The 21,401-nt window shown below is 36.7% G+C and overlaps 1 protein-coding gene across 1 annotated transcript in view; it reads left to right on the forward strand.

The window, feature by feature from the left end:
• HSD17B12 (hydroxysteroid 17-beta dehydrogenase 12) overlaps nt 1-21,401 on the forward strand; it is a 178,894-nt gene that overhangs the window by 53,146 nt on the left and 104,347 nt on the right. The window contains exons 2-3 of the mRNA XM_059931416.1: nt 2,704-2,750; nt 9,727-9,802. Coding sequence (XP_059787399.1) covers nt 2,704-2,750; nt 9,727-9,802 — 123 coding nt within the window. The remainder of the gene's footprint in view (nt 1-2,703; nt 2,751-9,726; nt 9,803-21,401) is intronic.

Here is a 21,401-nt window from a genome sequence, read left to right on the forward strand (position 1 = left end):
CTTGGGTCCCCATACTTCCAAAGTACTCAGGAGATGAAGAGTTACAGAAATATGCAACTGAATTGATCATGAGGTTGAGGAACTCTCATATGATACTTAATTTCATATAGATGGGTTCTGCTATGAATGTTTAAATCCATGAGTTAGTAATGTTTCTTGTAAACAAAACCACAATCATAAAAATGCATAAGTTACCTTTGGGAGATGCCAGAGAACCAATTTACTTTGAAAACTGGTAAAGGAGAAAAAGAATCAAACATTTATCTTGTGTTCCTGTGCAAACTCTGTATCATTTGTAATCAAATAACTGATGAGGAGTCATTTCTCGATGGAACTATTCCAGCTACTAAATGAAAACGGGATGATAGAATTCAAATATCACCATTTTGCAATATCTAATGAAATAATGTGTCTCAGTGGTGATCATCAATGGCTGCTAATATAACAAAAAGTAAGGTTAGCAAACATGTGCCTCCTGATGGAAATATGCAATATCACTTACGAAGTATTCTTACCCAAAAAATCAAACTTGAATTTGATCATCTACAGCTAACTTTTAGGGGATGGAAGAACATGTTAAATGACATCAGGAGGATGCAATCAACCAATGACAGGCTGGTTAAGTATAAATGTATGACCTAATGTCTTCAACAGATGACAGGGGGTGGAGCAAGCAGGGAGGGAGAGGAAGAAAAAGAGGAGGAGATAGAGGGGGGGAGACAAAGGGAGATGGAGACAGATAAGTAGATCTAGACAGATACGATTTTATAACTTATTCTATTATTTCATAATCTATTATGATTATGAAAGATATGGCTAGGAAGAATTTAGATATGTTTGCCATATTTCTGCATAGTAAAAGTAGGGACCATCATGTAATTTCAAAGAAGTGGTTTTAGGACAAATACAAGAAAATCCTACTTTACACCATAACTTGGTTTCCATAATTTATAAATGGTTTGGGAAAACTCATAGAGAATTTTGGGGGACATCCCTAACCTTTTGCGATGCTATTCAAAACCATGCTATGAATTTGTAACAAACATGATTCCGGTATTTTAGAGATAAGATACCATGGTCTAGCCTGACCCATTATCATTTTCAAATGTTTATGCTACATAAGGTTTTAGAGCTTTTAAGAGAAATATGCTCTCCCATAGAAGAAATAGATATTATTCAATTTCTACTAACTATAATTAAAAAAAAGTTTATTAAGGTATAACAGATACAGTGTGTACTTAATTGTACAGCTATATGAATTTTTACATACACACATACACAACAAGGTATAGAATATTTCCTACGTCCTGAAGGTTCTCTTAATGCCTCTTCCCTGTCATCTACCCCGTTACTCGGGGTAACCAATATTATCACTTATATCTTTATAGATTAGTTTTGCCCTTTTTGAAATTGCATAAATGGAATCATAACAGCTTGTACACTTTTTTAAAAATTTTTATTTATTTATTTATTTTTGGCTGTGTTGGGTCTTTGTTTCTGTGCGAGGGCTTTCTCCAGTTGCGGCGAGTGGGGGCCACTCTTCATCGCGGTGCGTGGGCCTCTCACTGTCGCGGCCTCTCCCGTTGCGGAGCACCGGCTCCAGATGCGCAGGCTCAGTAGTTGTGGCTCACGGGCTTAGTCGCTCCGTGGCATGTGGGATCTTCCCTGACCAGGGCTCGAACCTGTGTCCCCTGCACCGGCAGGCAGACTGCCAACCACTGCGCCACCAGGGAAGCCCAACAGCTTGTACACTTTTATCTCAGGCTTTTTTCACTCAACATAATGTCTGGGAGATTTGTTCTTGTTTTGAGTGTATTGGTAGTTCTTTTTTTTTTTAATTGCTATTTAGTATTGTGTGAATATATCTGTTTTTTTAAGCTCTTTTTTTAATTAATTATTTTATTTATTTTTGGCTGTGTTGGGTCTTTGTTGCTGTGCGTGGGCTTTCTCTAGTTGCGGCGAGGGGGGGCTACTCTTCTTTGCAGTGCGCGGGCTTCTCACTGCGTACTGTGTTAATATATCTTAATTTACTTACTCATTCTCTTGTAGTTTATTATTTGGGCATGTTTACCGACTATACATAAATAAAGCTACCACGGACATTGTTTTGGTAGACATGATGCCTATTACCTCTTGGAAATTGTTAAGTCATAGATAGGCACACATTTATTTCTAGACATAATGTAAAATCGTTTTTCCAAAATGACTGTGTCAATTTACAGTGCCACCAGCAATGTATGAGAGTTCTAGTTGCTCCACATCCTTGTCAACACTTGGTATTGCAGTCTTTTAAATTTTAGCCATTGTCATGGGTATTCATTCCTAAATTTGAGCCACTGGTAATTGCTCCATCTTTTACATCAAGTACAGTTGACCCTTGAACAGCATGGGAGGGTGAGGGGAACGGACCCTCCACGCAGTTGGAAATTAAAGTATAACTTTACATTTGGCTCTCAGTATCTGGATCTTGCTTCCGAGGTTTTGCATCTGCGGATTCAACCAACCTTGGATCGTGTAGTACTGTAGTATGTATTTATTGGAAAAAATATCCGCGTATAGGTGGACCCTCGCAGTTCAAACCCATGTTGTTCAAGGGTCAACTGTATTACACAGGTCTTCTTGTGGTCTAATTGGTGGGTCCTAATTGTGATCAGTTCTACATTGTAATTCTTAAACTAAACTGTTACTTGTTTCTTTTCTCAGTTGTCACAGGTAGTACTGATGGAATTGGAAAATCATATGCAGAAGAGGTAGGTAATTTTCAAGACTTTTCTTTTTGGTATAAGAATATAAGAACAGATACAGAATGATCTCTTATAGTAGTTTTGATTTTTGAAGTTAAAAGCACAAATATAGTGTTACACCATATAATAGATGTACTTTGTTTCGATCTTGTTAGAAATGCTATGTTGCTTAAACACAACTTTAAAACAAATTTTTGTGCAAAATGTGTGTCAAACTTTTTATCCTGGAAAGTTGGAGTTGTGAAAATTTTAGTGTAATTTTATTTTATATTGTGTAACTATAGACAGTTCTCAGTTTTTAAAGTTAATTGTTTTGTATTATTTTCCAAAAGGTAGACAGATTATTAGAGAGTGGTTACATCTCCAAACAAGTCCATGGCGTCATTTTCACAAGAAGGACTGTGATGGACAGATATTGACAGACAGAGGCAAAAGATTCAAGTTCTCTGTAATGTAATTGAAGGAGGGGAAACCATCATAGTTTGAAGACCACTGTACAAACCTCTCCTGTGAAGGAGAGCTTCCCTGCCTTCCAGTTCCACAGAGGCACCAATAGCCTCTGATATTGCCCGATTGTGATGAAGGTCCTGACAGATCCATTGAATCTCTCATTTGTCCTTTAAAAAGGGTTTTAAAAAAAAATCCTTTGTTTTCTCAGCTTTTTATTTTGAGTATGAAAACTACAGAAAAGTTTCAAGAAGAGTATACAATGAACACCCACACACCTTTCACAAGGATTCGCCAGCTGTTAACATTTTGCTACATTTAACTTATCATTATAATTATAATTTGGCTGGACTATTTGGGAGTTACAGACATTGTAACAGTTCACTCCTAAATATTTCAGCTTGAAGCTTCTGAGAACTAGAATATTCACCATTGTAACCACAGTACAGTGGTCACACATAGGAAGTTTAACTTGACACAGTACTATTATACAATATACAGTCCAGATACAAGTTTCCCAATTGTCCCATTAATGTCTTTCATAGAGCTTCTTTTTTTCTTCCAAAATCCATTTAAGGATTATGCATTGCTTCTTAATGTCATATCTCTTGACTAGGAGCGTTCCCTAGCCCCTCCTTTTTTTCTCTTTTTTCTTTTATAACAGTGGCATTTTTGAAAAAACCTAAGCCAGTTGTTTTTTAGATTTCTCAATATGGATTTGTCTGATTGTTTCCTCATAATTAGATTCAAGTTAAACATTTTTTAGCAGGAATGCTACACAGGTGATACTGTATTCTTTTGAGTTTATCTTATCAGGAGCCACAAGAAGTCCATTTGTTCCTTTATTGATTATATTAAAGTAAATCATTTATTAAGATGTTGTCTACCATAATTTTCCATTATAAAAGTACCTTTTCCCCTTTGTAATTAATAAAGAATCTGTGGGATGATACTTTGAGACTATATGAATATTTCATTTCCCAACAATCTTCCACCCATCATGTGTTGCTGTTTTTTGCCTAAATTAGTTGTTACTAGGGTGGTTTAAAAACGGTTTTTCTGAACTTTTGAATTTTATTTAATTTAATTTTTTATACAGCAGGTTCTTATTAGTCATCAATTTTATCCACATCAGTGTATACATGTCAATCCCAATCGCCCGATTCATCACACCACCACCCCCAGCCCCACCGCTTCCCCCCCTTGGTGTCCATACATTTGTTCTCTACATCTGTGTCTATTTCTGCCCTGCAAACCCATTCATCTGTACCATTTTTCTAGGTTCCATATAATATGCGTTAATATACGATATTTGTTTTTCTCTTTCTGACTTCACTCTGTATGACAGTCTCTAGACCCATCCACGTCTCTACAAATGACCCAATTTCGTTCCTTTTTATGGCTGAGTAATATTCCATTGTATATATGTGCCACATCTTCTTTATCCATTCATCTCTCGATGGGCATTTAGGTTGCTTCCATGACCTGGCTATTGTAAATAGTGCTGCAATGAACATTGGGGTGCATGTGTCTTTTTGAATTATGGTTTTCTCTGGGTATATGCCCAGTAGTGGGATTGCTGGGTCATATGGTAATTCTATTTTCAGTTTTTTAAGGAACCTCCATACTGTTCTCCATAGTGGCTGTATCAATTTACATTCCCACCAACAGTGCAAGAGGGTTCCCTTTTCTCCACACCCTCTCCAGCATTTACTGTTTGTAGATTTTCTGATGATGCCCATTCTAACTGGTGTGAGGTGATACCTCATTGTAGTTTTGATTTGCATTTCTCTAATAATTAGTGATGTTGAGCAGCTTTTCATGTGCTTCTTGGCCATCTGTATGTCTTCTTTGGAGAAATGTCTATTTAGGTCTTCTGCCCATTTTTGGATTGGGTTGTTTGTTTTTTTAATATTGAGCTGCATGAGCTCTTTGTATATTTTGGAGATTAATTCTTTGTATGTTGATTTGTTTGCAAACATTTCCTCCAATTCTGAGGGTTGTCTTTTTGTCGTGTTTGTAGTTTTCTTTGCTTTGCAAGAGCTTTTAAGTTTCATTAGGTCCCATTTGTTTATTTTTGTTTTTATTTCCGTTACTCTAGGAGGTGGGTCAAAAAAGATCTTGCTGTGATTTATGTCAAAGAGTGTTCTTCCTATGTTTTCCTCTAAGAGTTTTATAGTGTCCAGTCTTACATTTAGGTCTCTAATCCATTTTGAGTTTATTTTTGTGTATGGTGTTAGGGAGTGTTCTAATTTCATTCTTTTACATGTAGCTGTCCAGTTTTCCCAGCACCACTTATTGAAGAGGCTGTCTTTTCTCCACTGTGTATTCTTACTTCCTTTATCAAAGAAAAGGTGACCATATGTGCGTGGGTTTATCTCTGGGCTTTCCATCCTGTTCCATTGATCTAAATTTCTGTTTTTGTGCCGGTACCATATTGTCTTGATTACTGTAGTTTTGTAGTATAGTCTGAAGTCAAGGAGTCTGATTCCTCCAGCTCTGTTTTTTTCCCTCAAGACTGCTTTGGCTATTCGGGGTCTTTTGTGTCTCCATACAGAATATATGATTTTTTATTCTAGTTCTGTAAAAAATGCTACTGGTAATTTGATAGGGATTGCACTGAATCTGTAGATTGCTTTAGTTAGTATAGTCATTTTCACAATATTGATTCTTCCAATCCAAGAACATGGTATATCTCTCCATCTGTTGGTATCATCTTTAATTTCTTTCATTAGTGTTTTATAGTTTTCTGCATACAGGTCTTTTGTCTCCCTAGGCAGGTTTATTCCTAGGTATTTTATACTTTTTGTTGCAGTGGTAAATGGGAGTGTTTCCTTAATTTCTCTTTCAGATTTTTCATCATTAGTGTATAGGAATGCAAAAGATTTCTGTGCATTAATTTTGTATCCTTCAACTTTACCAAATTCATTGATTAGCTCTAGTAGTTTTCTAGTGGCATCTTTCAGATTCTCTATGTATAGTATCATGTCATCTGCAAACAGTGACAATTTGTATTCCTTTTATTTCTTTTTCTTCTCTGATTGCTGTGGCTAGGACTTCCAAAACTATGTTGAAAAATAGTGGTGAGAGTGGACATCCTTGTCTTGTTCCTGATCTTAGAGGAAATGCTTTCAGTTTTTCACCATTGAGAATGATGTTTGCTGTGGGTTTGTCGTATATGGCCTTTATTATGTTGAGGTAGGGTCCCTCTGTGCCCACTTTCTGGAGAGTTTTTATCATAAATGGGTGTTGAATTTTGTCAAAAGCTTTTTCTGCATCAATTGAGATGATCATATGGTTTTTCTTCTTCAATTTGTTAATATGGTGTATCACATTGATTTGTGTATATTGAAGAATCCTTGCATCCCTGGGATAAATCCCACTTGATCATGGTGTATGATCCTTTTAATGTGTTGTTGGATTCTGTTTGCTAGTGTTTTGTTGAGGATTTTTGCATCTGTATTCATCAGTGATATTGGTCTGTAATTTTCTTTTTTTGTAGGATCTTTTTCTGGTTTTGGTATCAGGGTGATGGTGGCCTCATGGAATGAGCTTGTTAGTATTCCTTCCTCTGCAATTTCTTGGAAGAGTTTGAGAAATATGGGTATTAGCGTTTCTCTAAATGTTTGATAGAATTCACCTGTGAAGCCATTTGGTCCTGGGCTTTTGTTTGTTGGAAGATTTTTAATCACAGTTTCAATTTCATTATTTGTGATTGGTCTGTTCATATTTTCTATTTCTTCCTGGTTCATTCTTGGAAGGTTATACCTTTCTAAGAATTTGTCCATTTCTTCCAGGTTGTCCATCTTATTGGCATAGAGTTGCTTTTAGTAGTCTCCTATGATGCTTTGTATTTCTGTGGTGTCCGTTGTAACTTCTCCTTTTTCATTTCTAATTTTATTGATTTGAGTCCTCTCCCTGTTTTTCTTGATGAGTCTGGCTAAAGGTTTATCAGTTTTGTTTATCTTCTCAAAGAACCAGCTTTTAGTTTTATTGAGCTTTGCTATTGTTTTCTTTGTTTCTATTTCATGTATTTCTGCTCTGATCTTTATGATTTCTTTCCTTCTGCTGACTTTGGATTTTGCTTGTTGTTCTTTCTCTAGTTCCTTTAGGTGTAAGTTTAGATTGTTTATTTGAGATTTTTTTTTTGTTTCTTGAGGTAGGCTTGTATAGCTATAAACTTCCCTCTTAGAACTGCTTTTGCTGCATCCCATAGGTTTTGGATTGTTGTATTTTCTTTGTAATTTGTCTGTAGGTATTTTTTGATTTCCTCTTTGATTTCTTCAGTGATCTCTTGGCTATTTAGTAACGTATTGTTTAGCCTCCATGTGTTTGTGTTTTTTACATTTTTTTCCCTGTAATTGATTTCTAATCTCATAGCGTTGTGGTCAGAAAAGATGCTTGATATGATTTCAGTTTTCTTAAATTTACTGAGGCTTGATTTGTGACCCAAGATGTGATCTATCCTGGAGAATATTCCGTGTGCACTTGAGAAGAAAGTGTAATCTGCTGTTTTTGGATGGAATGTCCTATAAATATCAATGAAATCTATCTGGTCTATTGTGTCATTTAAAGCTTGTGTGTCCTTATTAATTTTCTGTCTGGATGATATGTCCATTGGTGTAAGTGAGGTGTTAAAGTCCCCCACTATTATTGTGTTACTGTCGATTTCCTCTTTTCTAGCTGTTAGCAGTTGCCTTTTGTATTTAGGTGCTCCTATGTTGGGTGCATATATGTTTATCATCTTCTTGGATTGATCCCTTGATCATTATGTAGTGTCCTTCCTTGTCTCTTGTAACATTCTTTATTTTAAAGTCTATTTTATCTGATATGAGTGTTGCTACTCCAGCTTTCTTTTGATTTCCATTTGCATGGAATATCTTTTTCCATCCCCTCACTTTCAGTCTGTATGTGTGCCTAGGTCTGAAGTTGGTCTCTTGTAGACAGCATATATATGGGTCTTGTTTTTGTATCTATTCAGCTAGCCTGTGTCTTTTGGTTGGAGCATTTAATCCATTGACGTTTAATGTAATTGTCAGTAATGTATGTTCCTATTACCATTTTCTTAATTGTTATGGGTTTGTTTTTGTACGTCCTTTTCTTCTCTTGTGTTTCCCACTTAGAGAAGTTCCTTTAGCATTTGTTGTAGAGCTGGTTTGGTGGTGCTGAATTCTCTTAGCTTTGGCTTGTCTGTAAAGCTTTTGATTTCTCTGTCAAATGTGAATGAGATCCTTGCCGGGTAGAGTAATCTTGGTTGTAGGTTCTTCCCTTTCATCACTTTAAATATCCATGCCACTCCCTTCTGGCTTGTAGAGTTTCTGCTGAGAAATCAGCTGTTAACCTTATACGTGTTCCCTTGTATGTTATTTGTCGTTTTTCCCTTGTTGCTTTCAATAATTTTTCTTTGTGTTTAATTTTTGTAAGTTTGATTACTGTGTATCTTGGCGTGTTTCTCCTTGGGTTTATCCTGCCTGGGACTGTGCTTCCTGGACTTGGGTGGCTATTTCCCTTCCTATGTTAGGGAAGAAAAACGGTAATTTTTTAACGATAATATCTCTCCTTTTACATTTACATTAGATGCTGTTTTTCTATAAAACGCAGCTTTTCCTTGTTCTTTCTCTCCCATTAATTTTTTAGAAAAACTATCAGTATATATTCATGGGTTCTTTAGATGTTTTATAAATGATTAATTTAGTAAATTATTGCCAACCTTAATTATTTTTATAAAAAAATGTTCTTCCATATCTTCTCATTTGCAGTACTACTGTTCATAAAAGTTGGCTTGAGGATTTAGGACTGGAAAATTAGTTCACTAAATCACTTATAGTTCATAGCACCTAATTTATTCTCATTTATATACTGTCTGGAGTAGTTCAGTAAAAAGTTCTGTGTATATCAGTGTTTTTTTCCTCTGCCCCTGTATTTATGGGTCTCTGGGGTAGAAACCGTGTTCCCATAAATCATTCATTCTATGAAGCACTTACACAGCACTGGGGAAGTACATAGAGGATACCCCTCAGGAAATTCTTTTTTAAGTCATCCAATAAACTCTCTTAGTTGGCCTTTGTAGTCCATAAAGTCTTATGTTTAAATAAACATTTTAAAATTGATTCAATTTTTAGGAATTCCTAACATTTTAACTGTGGTTTTCTTTGCCAGTTCTGCAGTCTTGATGTATCCTCTCTAAAATGAAAATGTTTTTAAAGCTAATTTTTCAATTAAAAAAGTAATGGATACTTATGATTAAAAAATACTAAGTATAGACAAGTCCAAAATAAAAGTCTTCCTTTTTCTAAAACCCTATGACTTTTATATACTAGCTTGATTGAGAAAGATAACCCTTTGGGGAATCTTTTTGTAAAGTCTTCATTTTGTTTTGCCCATTCATTGCATTCGGGTTTATTAGTTTTTTACCTTGGATTATCATATGGTCAGATTTTCTTAAAATGACACTATATATCTATCAATAATTTACATTTTAAAGTGAAACACGCAGGTGTCATTCAGCTGTTTGGTGTCTCTTTTATTGTTTTAGTTGGCAAAGCGTGGAATGAAGATTGTCCTTATCAGCAGATCACAGGACAAACTGAACCAGGTTTCCAGTGAAATAAGTAAGTTCTCACATCACCCTTCCCTCCCGTTATGATCACAAAAGGAATATAGCTAGTCTAAATTTAATGTTTTCAAGCAGATATCTAGCACTGACATAATTATTTATAGTTCCGAAAGCTGCTTTTTCATGCTGTTAATGGGATGTTTCACAGATGGATCATCAGTTTTTTCAAATTAATATAGGACTATTATAATTTGCTTAAAATGTCTTTAACTGACTCATTTAGGTTCTTTTGTCAGGAGTCAAATTCTCTGATCATTTTATCATGTTCTCCTTAAATATCTGAATTCCTTTTCTGTTGTTTCATTTAAATATTCTTGCATTTTTTTACTCTTTGAATTCATTGTCTTTAAATGGTTTATATGATTGAGGAAGAAATGCAAAAGGTAGTATATATACATGTGACAGGGAAACTACTTTGAACTTTTTTCTTAGCTATGCTTGAAACCTGAAGTATAATACGGCAAAAACTCTTTCAACTGATATTCAGTTAACCAACCAGCTGGATAAACCAGTGCTGTCCATTTCCTTGGTAAAATGTACTGACTCATGTTCCCAGTATGCTGACTATTTGTGACCTGTAGGCTTCTCAGTATGATGCTTGTCTACTTTTATTCCTACAGGTCAAATGGTTTACTTATGAACAGTCAGTTGTATTTGTTTCCAAACTTACGTATGCTGGGTGCATTTGTTATTAATATTCTGTAAACTGATGCAATACTAGTTTAAAAAGGGGAATACAATAACTAAGTTAAAAGCTCTGAAAAAACTGAGAAAAGCAAGTTGTTTTAGAAATTGGCTGTCAGAAACTCCATGGTGGTCCAGGGGTTAGGACTCAGCACATTCACTGCTGGGCCCGGGTTCGATCCCTGGTCTGGGAACTAAGATCTCACAAGTCCCATGGTGCAGCCAAAAAAAAAAAAACAGAAATTGGCTGTCAAGTTAGGGGTAAACAAGAAAAATTCAAAATATTGGAGAAAACTATAAAAAGTAAGAAGAAATTTGTTTTGATTGTTTCATATGTGTTGAAGTTTTTGCTGTATTTTATGAGAGCTGAAACTGCAATTATAAATAATGCATTATGAGTGTGGTTTATGTAAGAAAGACTAGAATTCCAGGTAGCAGATCTAAACTCGGATAAGGACTTGGCCCTACACAGAGGTTTGGTGAAAGAATTACACTTATTCATGGTTTAAATGAAAATAAAATGGTTACAGTGTGTATTTATCATTTTCTAGGATTCCTTGCTGTAACTGACTTCTCTATGTAGCCAGCCAACAAACTGCCCGAATTCATTCAGTTGAGAGAGGATGTCTACTGTATTTTTATGTTATTTTTTTCCCCAGCTTTATTGAGATATAATTGACATATAACATTATGGCAGTTTAAGGTGCACAACATACTTATTTTATTATTAACATTACCATCTGCTACTAACATTTATGTAGTACATTATTATTTATTTATTCCTTCACATGTATTATCTCTTTGATCCTTCAAACATCCTTGTGAGGTGTATATTTTTGTTATTATTTCTACCCAGACCATAGCTGGTCCTGTTGGACAGATTACACATTGACGCACTTTATCTTTAGGTGAAAAACAGATCTTCATAGATTCCTGGTATAACGTGTGTTAAATTTTTTTTTTTTAACCATGTTGAGAGCACAGATCTTTTACAAAAGTGAGATATTCAATAAGTCTCGGGCATTTAAGGATTTTAACTTTCAAGGTTTCAACTACATAAAACCAACCCTGAAGGTCCAAGACATACAGAATCTTGTAGTTTTGCTAAGGTGTGAATTTGAATTAAGGCATGACACTAAGGAGCCTGAGGTAGTTATTACTTATGTAGTAGGTGAACTGAACATACTGCCTGGATCTTAGTACTGTTTGTTTCTTAGTTACTTGTAGTCATGTGTATAATAACTCTTATAGTGATAAAAATGTTGTGTGTATGTGTGTGGGGTGTGTGTGTGTGTAAAACTGACTGTTAATGAATGCACTTACTAGTTGCTGGAAATAAACGTTCATAGGCAGAAAATAGAAGCTTTTGATTAAATGGAACGTTGAATTTTGAAATGCTGTGCTATGAATGAATCCACCACTTATTTGATTCAGAAACAAGAAAAGCTACCTCATGACACTCACAGCAAGTGCTCCAACCTGTACAAAAATTGCCCAGTGAGTCAGAAGATATACTTTAATGATATTTGAGAATTTGGTTAACTTGTGATATGAGGTGACACATGACTGTGGGCAGAAATGTGATTCTGGAGAAAGACAGGATCCTGTTCAAACATTTTTCATGAAGGAACAGATGGTAAAGGCACTGAATTGACCTTTATTATGAGGAAACAAATTTTTTTTTTAGTTGTTGAAAATTTTGAAAAATGCTTTTCTGGGCATAATACAAATTTAATGGAAGAGGTGATATCAGCAGACCAGGTCATCCATTCTAGGCTGAAGAAATAAATACACAGAGGAGATTTATAAGTTTGTACAAGTTTTTAACTCAGATGTAAATCATCTTTGAGAGGATAATGTTTTCCTGAACATATGTATTCCAGAAGAAGGAAGGACCAGAATTTAATGTTGATGAAGACAGACTAACTCTGTTTATGCCTTCAGCAAATCTTTATCGAATGCCTGTGTACCAGGTACTGTGCTAGGCAGTTAGGATACAGTAGTGAGCAAGATAGATGGTGTCCTTGCCCTCATGGAACATATATGCAAGTGGAGGAGACAGAAAAAACAAATAGGAAAAAAAAATAAACAAAACAAAAATAAACAAAACCAAAAAAAGACAAACAAATAATTGCAGTTTGTAGTAAGTACCATGAAGGAAAAAATAAGGGACCAGAGAGAGAAAATGGGGAGTTCTTATGTTGTAGCAACATGGCAAATTTTATAACTGGCAGAGTGTTAAATGGCCAGACTAATGACCTCTTGCCCGTATGATGGACAAGCTGGAGCCTTAGTGAGGAGCTATCTACTGGGCCCTCTGGCGGGTACAGTGGTAGAGGGATTGTGTGTAAGTTATAATGATAGATTCACTCCAACATTTCTATTTGCTTATGCTTTTGGGTCCTTGACTCTAGATTATGCCATGGGAAGTTGTGGCCTCCCTATCTTATTAAATGTGGGCTATCATGGAGTCTAAGTTTCAGTCAGCAACAAGTTAACTCTTAGAGCCCCTTCTAGCTATATAAGCTAACTGTTAAATCCTAAATCTCTAGTAAGCGACTCATAAAATATATTGGCCCAATCTGGTGTTATATTTTGTTTTCCTTAGTCTAACACTCTTAGAATCTATTCTCACACAGATTTTTCCAGGTTTCTACCAATACAAATTAGCAAAATTTGACAGTTATTTTTGTGTATAAATTACTACTTCATGAATCGGACTTTGTACTTGTTCCCCAGAGAATGTCAGTATATAACCCTGTTACGGGTGGTGGTAAGGGATGGTCCAGCTGGGTCTTGAGGAGAAGAGGAATTCCCTTGCAAGCAAATTACCCATATATTGGGTTGGCCAAAAAGCTCGTTTGGGAAAAACCCGAATGAACTTTTGGCCAACCCAATATTTATGGTGAGGTTACTACAGGATTTTCAAGCCAGGGAAAGCCAATCTCTTCAGATACAGGAGAGCAGGCTATTTCTATTTCCACTGGCAAGGGAGGCTCATAGTGGCATTGAGGGGGCAGTGTGTGTATCCAGATTCTTAGCTTCAGCAGTGTCCACCCAAATATCCTCATCCCCAGTTTCAGGGTCTCATTCTTTCTCATTCAGTTTCGCTTTCATCCATGAAACGTGGTGAGTCTGTGGAATTCACCTTCCATTGTGATTCTGCAGATGGCACAGTTAAATCTGATGTTAGCCAGGTGAGCTCTGTGGCTATAAGACATAAAAGTTTTTATTGGGGTTGTCATAGAAGTTCTCTGGATCCTGATCATAAATGTGAGCTTGAAAGCTTAAAGACCCAAGCTTGTCATTTTCTTTCCGTAAGAGCTCCAGTGCCTTCAGAAGAAGCCACATACCACAGTCTTTGTTTTTTATTGAAGTATAGTTGATAGACAATAGTATATGTTACAGGTATACAGTACAGTGATTCACAATTTTTAAAGGTTATACTCCATTTATAGTTATTATAAAATATTGGCTATATTCCTCGTGTGGTACAATATATCTTTGTAGCTTATTTTATACTTAGTAGTTTGTATGTCTTAATGCCCTACCCCTGTATTGCCCCTCCGCTCTTCCCTCTCCCCACTTATAACCACTAGTTTGTTTTCTTTATCTGAGTCTTGTTCTTTTTTGTTATATTCACTAGTTTCTTGTATTTTTTAGATTCCACATGTAAGTGATATCTTACAGTATTTGTCTTTCTCTATCTGACTTATTTCACTTAGCATAATACCCTCCAAGTCCATGCACGTTGCTGCAGATGGCAAAATTTCTTTCTTTTTTATGGCTGAGTAGTATCCCATTGTATATATATACACCTCCTCTTCTTTATCCATTCATCTATTAGTGGACACTTAGGTTGCTTCCATATCTTGGGAATTGTAAATAATGCTGCTATGAACATTAGGGTGCATGGATCTTTTTGAATTAGTATTTTTGGGGGTTTTTTTGATATATACCCAGGAGTGGAATTGCTGGGTCATCTAGTTCTATTTTTAGTTTTTTGAGAAACCTTCATACTGTTCTCCATAATGGCTGTAGCAATTTACATTCCCACCAACAGTGTAGGAGGGTTCCCTTTTCTCCACATCCTCGCCAACATTTGTTATTTGTGTTCTTTTTTATGATAGCCATTGTGACAGGTGTGAGGTGATATCTCCATGTGGTTTTGATTTGCTTTTCTGGTCTTTGCAGTTATCATTTCTCCCAAACTCAAATCCTTTAAGGCACTTCTTCAGTAGATACTTTGCTGCAATCAGCAATCACTGTTAATTTGATTAGTAGTGATGCTACTGCATCACATCAAACTGATATAAAAGTCTTTTGAGGTCTGTATTTTGGGCTTCCACTCCTGATACCAATTTCTGTATCAGTCAGAGTTCAGTCAGGAAACAGAAGTCAAACAAGTTCATTTAACTAGACTAACTTGTCTCTCCTAGTCCAGCTCTTACACTCACTCCGGTTGGTTAAACTCATCCCTCTTTCTTCCCCATCTCAGAGGGAAGGAGGAGGCTGAAAAAGAAACTAAGTGCCAACTGGAGAGAAATAGGGCTCCTTTCACCCTCTAACTCGCTACTGTCATTATGTAAACTTGGGGATTCTATCCCCAAGAAGTAATTCTTTGAGAAGTAATTCCTGGTGAATGTGGAAGACAGTCTACTCATAAAAGTTCTTCAGAAAAAATTTAAAAGGATTATATACAATTTCGTAGGGAACTAAATGTTTCGCCAACAATGGATAAATGCTTTCTCAGGATTGACTGCTTAGATGAAATTACAGTTCTTTGTAAGGATACCTGTCACTGAAAGTGACACGCCGAAAGTCATCACACGTATAATAAGCTTATTTTATTATCATTGTTAGCCAGGATTATGAATATATTAAGTATTTTTATCGATTTTGATTTGTCAAGGAAAAGAAACTCCTGGATAATTTTTGAACTCTGAGTTTTTACTTGCAGTAAAGCACAATGCACAGGAGACTGGCTTTCAGAACAACCTGTTGGTTCACAGAATATAGAGATGGGGCTATTAATAGTTCATATTATTATGTGGCAATCAATAATTCTCATTGTATACAGTTTTAATCAGCTTTGATTATAAAAATACATTTCTGTCTTTGAGTAAAAAAAACAAATATGATGTTTCTTTTTTTTGTGACTTATGTCAGGGTGAAAACCTTTAGGATGGCCCTGAAATTTCATGGCTTTATTTCTTGAAATGCAAAGCTTTTAGAAATATAAATCTTACTGGTCTGTAGTCGACAGAGGACTAGGTTAGGGTGAACAGTATCAGTTTCACTTTTTCAGTCCTTACCTATGATCATATCTGTGCAGTTAAGGTGTGGATTTGACCAAACATGTTTGTTCCATGGTTTTCTGATGCACTATCAGTATTGTAAATATGATACTTTGGTGTATTTAGCTTATTTCAGCTACATAAGGACAATGAGGCATTATTGAACACATAAAGATCTTTTTGTTTTGTGTTTAATAAAACTAGAACTGGGATTCCCCTGGTGTTCCAGTGGTTAAGACTCTGTGCTCCCAATGCAGGGAGCCTGGGTTCGATCCCTGGTCAGGGAACTAGATCCTGCATGCCGCAACTAAGAGCCCGTGTGCTGCAACTAAGACCTGGCGCAGCCAAATAAATAAATAAATATTAAAAACAAACAAACAAAACCAAAAACAAAGTAGAACCACATGATAGTAGGATTAGAGTTAATCTCATGCAGCCTCTAGAGTCATATATATATATTGTTATCACTTCTATAGTGCCAGAAATATTTTTATTGCCCTTAGAATTCACCTATTTCAAGGTCAGGAGCCATCAGGAACCAAGAAACCATTCAGTTTGCCTCTAATGATTTTGCCTGTAGTACCTATGACTGTAGAAGTATCCTCTTACTCCAAGTTCCTCAAATAACTCAATGTTCCTGGCCTTCCAGAAAGTGACATTCTGTGCTACCTATAAGACTGAGACTCCTCAAGCCACAGAGCAGGTACCAGGATAGTTTCCTGGCAGGTCTTTGAAGCATTGTTTCCCCATATGGGAGTGTAATTCCTTACTAGTGGGCTTGTCATGCGTAATTAAGTGAGATTTATTATTAAATGAAACATTTCTGGCATGGTGGTAGTTACAAATTTGTTTTATCTAATTATATCCTGGTAGGGAGAAAGATAGATTCTTAGTGAGCCTATGCAAATAATTACATTGCCGTGTAAAGTAAAAGAACTCGGTAAAGACTTGTTGTGTAATTTGTGACCGTTGTCATGATGAGTTTTGCAGACAAGGCCAATCAGTATGAGTTGTAGGGACTTCCTGGCGGTCCAGCGGTTAAGACTTTGCCTTCCAATGCAGGGGGTGCCGGTTCAATCGGGGAGCTAAGATCCCACATGCCTTGCGGCCAAAAAACCAAAACATAAAACAAGCAATATTGTAACAAATTCAATAAAGACTTTAAAAATGGTCCAGGTCTTCCCTGGTGGTGCAGTGGTTGAGAGTCTGCCTGCCAATGCAGGGGACATGGGTTCGAGCCCTGGTCTGGGAAGATCCCACATGCCGTGGAGCAACTAGGCCCGTGAGCCACAACTACTAAGCCTGCGTGTCTGGAGCCTGTGCTCCGCAACAAGAGAGGCTGTGATAGTGAGAGGCCCGCGCACCACGATGAAGAGTGGCCCCCGCTTGCTGCAACTAGGGAAAGCCCTCGCACAGAAACGAAGACCCAACACAGCCATAAATAATGAATGAATGAATGAATAAATAAATAAATAAATAAATAGCATTCCCTTTAAAAAAAAAAAAAAGGTCCACATCAAAAAAAAAAAAAAGAAAAAACCTTAAAAAAAAAGGTGTTGTATTTTCTACACAATTTCCATCTTTCAATCAACCTAACAATTTACTAGTTTATGTTCCAGTTACTATTGCCACATAACAAACTACCCCAAATTTATCAATGTAAAATAACCGTTTGAGATGCTCACAAATTCTGCTGGTCAGGAATTTTGCCAAGACTCGGGGGACAATTTTTTGCCCGTCATAGCATTACTGAGGTCACTCAGTGGTACTTAGCAGGTGGATTGTCTGGTCTGGAAGATCTGAGATGGCTTCTTCCCAGTTTGGTGCCATGGCATAGCTGGGACTGTTGACTGCAGTGCCTTCATGTAGCTTCTCCAGCATGTCCATCACAGGGTAGTTGGACTTCTTACATGGTAGCTGTCTTTCCTCAGAGTGAATGTCCTGAGAGAACCAGGCAGAAGCTGATATCTTTTGGTGACCTACTCTCAGAATTCATATGGTGTTACTTTTGCTGTACTCTGTTGGTCAAAGCAGTGATGAACCTGCTCAGATTTAATGGGGAGAGGAAAAGATACCACCTCTTGATGGGGCCGTGACATAGTAACCTTGGAGAACATGTGGGAAGGGAGATATTTTTTTGAAAATAAAATCTGGATTTGGAAAATACAGTCTGCCACATTTTATAAGGTATATTGAGATTTCCCAGAGAATGCTTTTCCTGAATTCAGAGGGATCGGTCGGAGCAACATATCATTCGAAGAGTGTTTCGTTCCAATTTGCCCAAGTATAGCCGGCCACCATGAGACTTAGTGAAAAATGAAGGAGAAAGATAATTTCCCTCATAGGTTCCATTCAGTCTTGCAGAATTAATTCTTGTTCCATTGAATCCTGGGTCAGCAGCGTGGCTTTACAAAGTGTCTGATTTTAGAATAAAAGAGTCTTGTAAACGCTGACTCAGGTTTCTGGTAGCCTGTCCAAGAGTCTGCTCTTGGTGGTGATGTTGGGTTACACTGGGCAGGAAGCCTGACCCATGAGTCAGTAATAGTCAAGAATACTGATATAGGCCTTTATCCAGGCTTTCTTCTTTGAATGTTTCATCCTACAGACTCAATTTTCTCACCTCCAGCTTATGGCCTGGCCTTCTGGCATGCTTGAAGGAAAAGTAGAAACCACCTGTTAATAAGACTGATATTAACTGGCCTCTTGTTAATTTATTACAGTAATTAACAGTGTCAGAATGGAATCCCCGATTGGGGTATAATATACAGCTAATTAATAATTTAGTCAGTGATTATCCTGAGGGCACAGGCCTTATGATGGACACTAAAGGCATTGATAAATACATCTCTAGGGACTTTTATAAAGTGTGTTTTAAACATGCCACCAATTAACAAGAGTATTTAATACTTAGAAACATAATCTTAGAAATCATTTTCTTTACATCATTTTGCCAATCTTCGCACAGGATCATGAATATGTTCTGTCTACCCTGAAAAGTATACTAGTGTTGAACCATATTCGTTATTAGTTACACCATGGGTCTGCCCATATTATGGGCTTGGTAAACAGGGCAGCTCTCATGATAGAGTTAAGCTAATTAAAGATATGGAGAATACATATTTAGTTCTTCCTAATAGCCTCCTTGCTCAATAGTGCTACCTAGTGGCTATCTGGGAAGTACCAGAGATAGTTTGGGTGTAAAATATATGTTAACAATTTCATTATTTTTAATTTGAGGCTTAAGTTTGCGAAGGCAGTATCATAACGAGTTGCCAGGAGACTAGTGATTGCAGGAGAATATAAGCATAAGTCATAGGTGCCCAAGACAAGAAATGATTACAGTCTTGGTTTGGAGTGACAGTAATTAAAATAAAGCATAGGTGCAAGAAACAGTAATTGTTATGAAATCTAGCTTTTTCAGAAACAAGAAACTTTTGTTAAAAAATGTTTAAGGGGCATGACAAAGGTCAACACAAAAGCTCAAAAAGTTAACTGGCTGTTAGGAAGTGAGAGTGTTCTGGGAAGTTGAGGAACCTGGCCAGGCTAGGTACTGAAGGCACAGAACAATTTTTTTATAGCTTGCTTGTTAAGAGAAGACTATATTATCAAAGATCAAGTTTCTTCTCAACAACTGGTTTCAAACTGTTTAATTCGTAAGCTTTCTTTGTAGATTTTAACACATTTTATACACCCACATATATATATATAATATATATATTTAGATTGCATATTAACACTTGCACCTGTAACTTAAAATGTATTAACTTTGTGTTCTCTTATCAGAAGATGAAGCATATACCACACTAAATTTGCTATCCTAATTAGAGTTTTCTTTAAGAATTTTAGTCTTTAGAAACTGGCCAGGTAATCAAAGATTCCTCATTATTTAACTCACTGTGATATTAGTATGGTATCTTAAGGCCAATTAGAATTATAGAAGTTTATTTACAGTGACGTTGCAGAGCAGTACAATGATTATTGATACCAAGTTTGTCGGAGATGGCATTTGAAAGTTTCACACAGAAGACGGGAACAGTGATTAAGATCAAGTGATCTGACAGCAACAGTCAGCTCTACCCACCACCAGAGCCTCCCATCAAGCCTCTTAGATAGCCTCAACCACCAGAGGACAGACAGCAGAAGCAAGAAAAACTACAATCCTGCAGCCTGTGGACCAAAACCCACAGTTACAGAAAGATAGACAAGATGGAAAGGCAGAGGGCTATATATCAGATGAAGGAACAAGAAAAACCCCCAGAAAAACAACTAAATGAAGTGGAGATAGGCAACCTTCCAGAAAAAGAATTCAGAATAATGATAGTGAAGATGATCCAGGACCTCGGAATAAGAATGGAGGCAAAGATTGAGAAGATGCAAGAAATGATTAACAAAGACCTAGAAGAATTAAAGAACAAACAAACAGAGATGACCAATACAATAACTGAAATGAAAACTACACTAGAAGGAATCAATAGCAGAATAACTGAGGCAGAAGAACGGATAAGTGACCTGGAAGACAGAATGGTGGAATTCACTGCTGCGGAACAGACTAAAGAAAAAAGAATGAGAAGAAATGAAGACAGCCTAAGAGACCTCTGGGACAACATTAAACGCAACAACATTCGCATTATAGGGGTCCCAGAAGGAGAAGAGAGAGAGAAAGGGCCAGAGAAAATATTTGAAGAGATTATAGTCGAAAACTTCCCTAACATGGGAAAGGAAATAGCCACCCAAGTCCAGGAAGTGCAGAGAGTCCAATACAGGATAAACCCAAGGAGAAACACGCTGAGACACATAGTAATCAAAATGGCAAAAATTAAAGACAACGAGAAATTATTGAAAGCAGCAAGGGAAAAACGACAAATAACATACAAGGGAACTCCCATAAGGTTAACAGCTGATTTCTCAGCAGAAACTCTACAAGCCAGAAGGGAGTGGCATGATATACTTAAAGTGCTGAAAGGGAAGAACCTACAACCAAGATTACTCTACCCGGCAAGGATCTCATTTAGATTTGACAGAGAAATCAAAAGCTTTACAGACAAGCAAAAGCTAAGAGAATTCAGCACCACCAAACCAGCTCTACAACAAATGCTAAAGGAACTTCTCTAAGTGGGAAACAGAAGAGAAGAAAAGGACCTACAAAAACAAACCCAAAACAATTAAGGAAATGGTCATAGGAACATACATATCGATAATTACCTTAAACGTGAATGGATTAAATGCTCCCACCAAAAGACACAGGCTTGCTGAATGGATACAAAAACAAGACCCATATATATGCTGTGTACAAGAGACCCACTTTAGACCTAGGGACACATACAGACTGAGAGTGAGGGGTTGGAAAAAGATATTCCATGCAAATGGAAATCAAAAGAAAGCAGGAGTAGCTATACTCATATCAGATAAAATAGACTTTAAAGTAAAGAATGTTACAAGAGAAAAAGAAGGACACTACATAATGATCAAGGGATCAATCCAAGAAGAAGAGATAACAATTATAAATATATATGCACCCAACATAGGAGCACCTCAATACATAAGGCAACTGCTAACAGCCATAAAAGAGGAAATTGACAGTAACACAATAATAGTGGGGGACTTTAACACCTC

This window comes from Balaenoptera ricei, chromosome 8, assembly GCF_028023285.1.
Source record: "Balaenoptera ricei isolate mBalRic1 chromosome 8, mBalRic1.hap2, whole genome shotgun sequence".
In the NCBI taxonomy this organism is placed as follows: domain Eukaryota; kingdom Metazoa; phylum Chordata; class Mammalia; order Artiodactyla; family Balaenopteridae; genus Balaenoptera; species Balaenoptera ricei.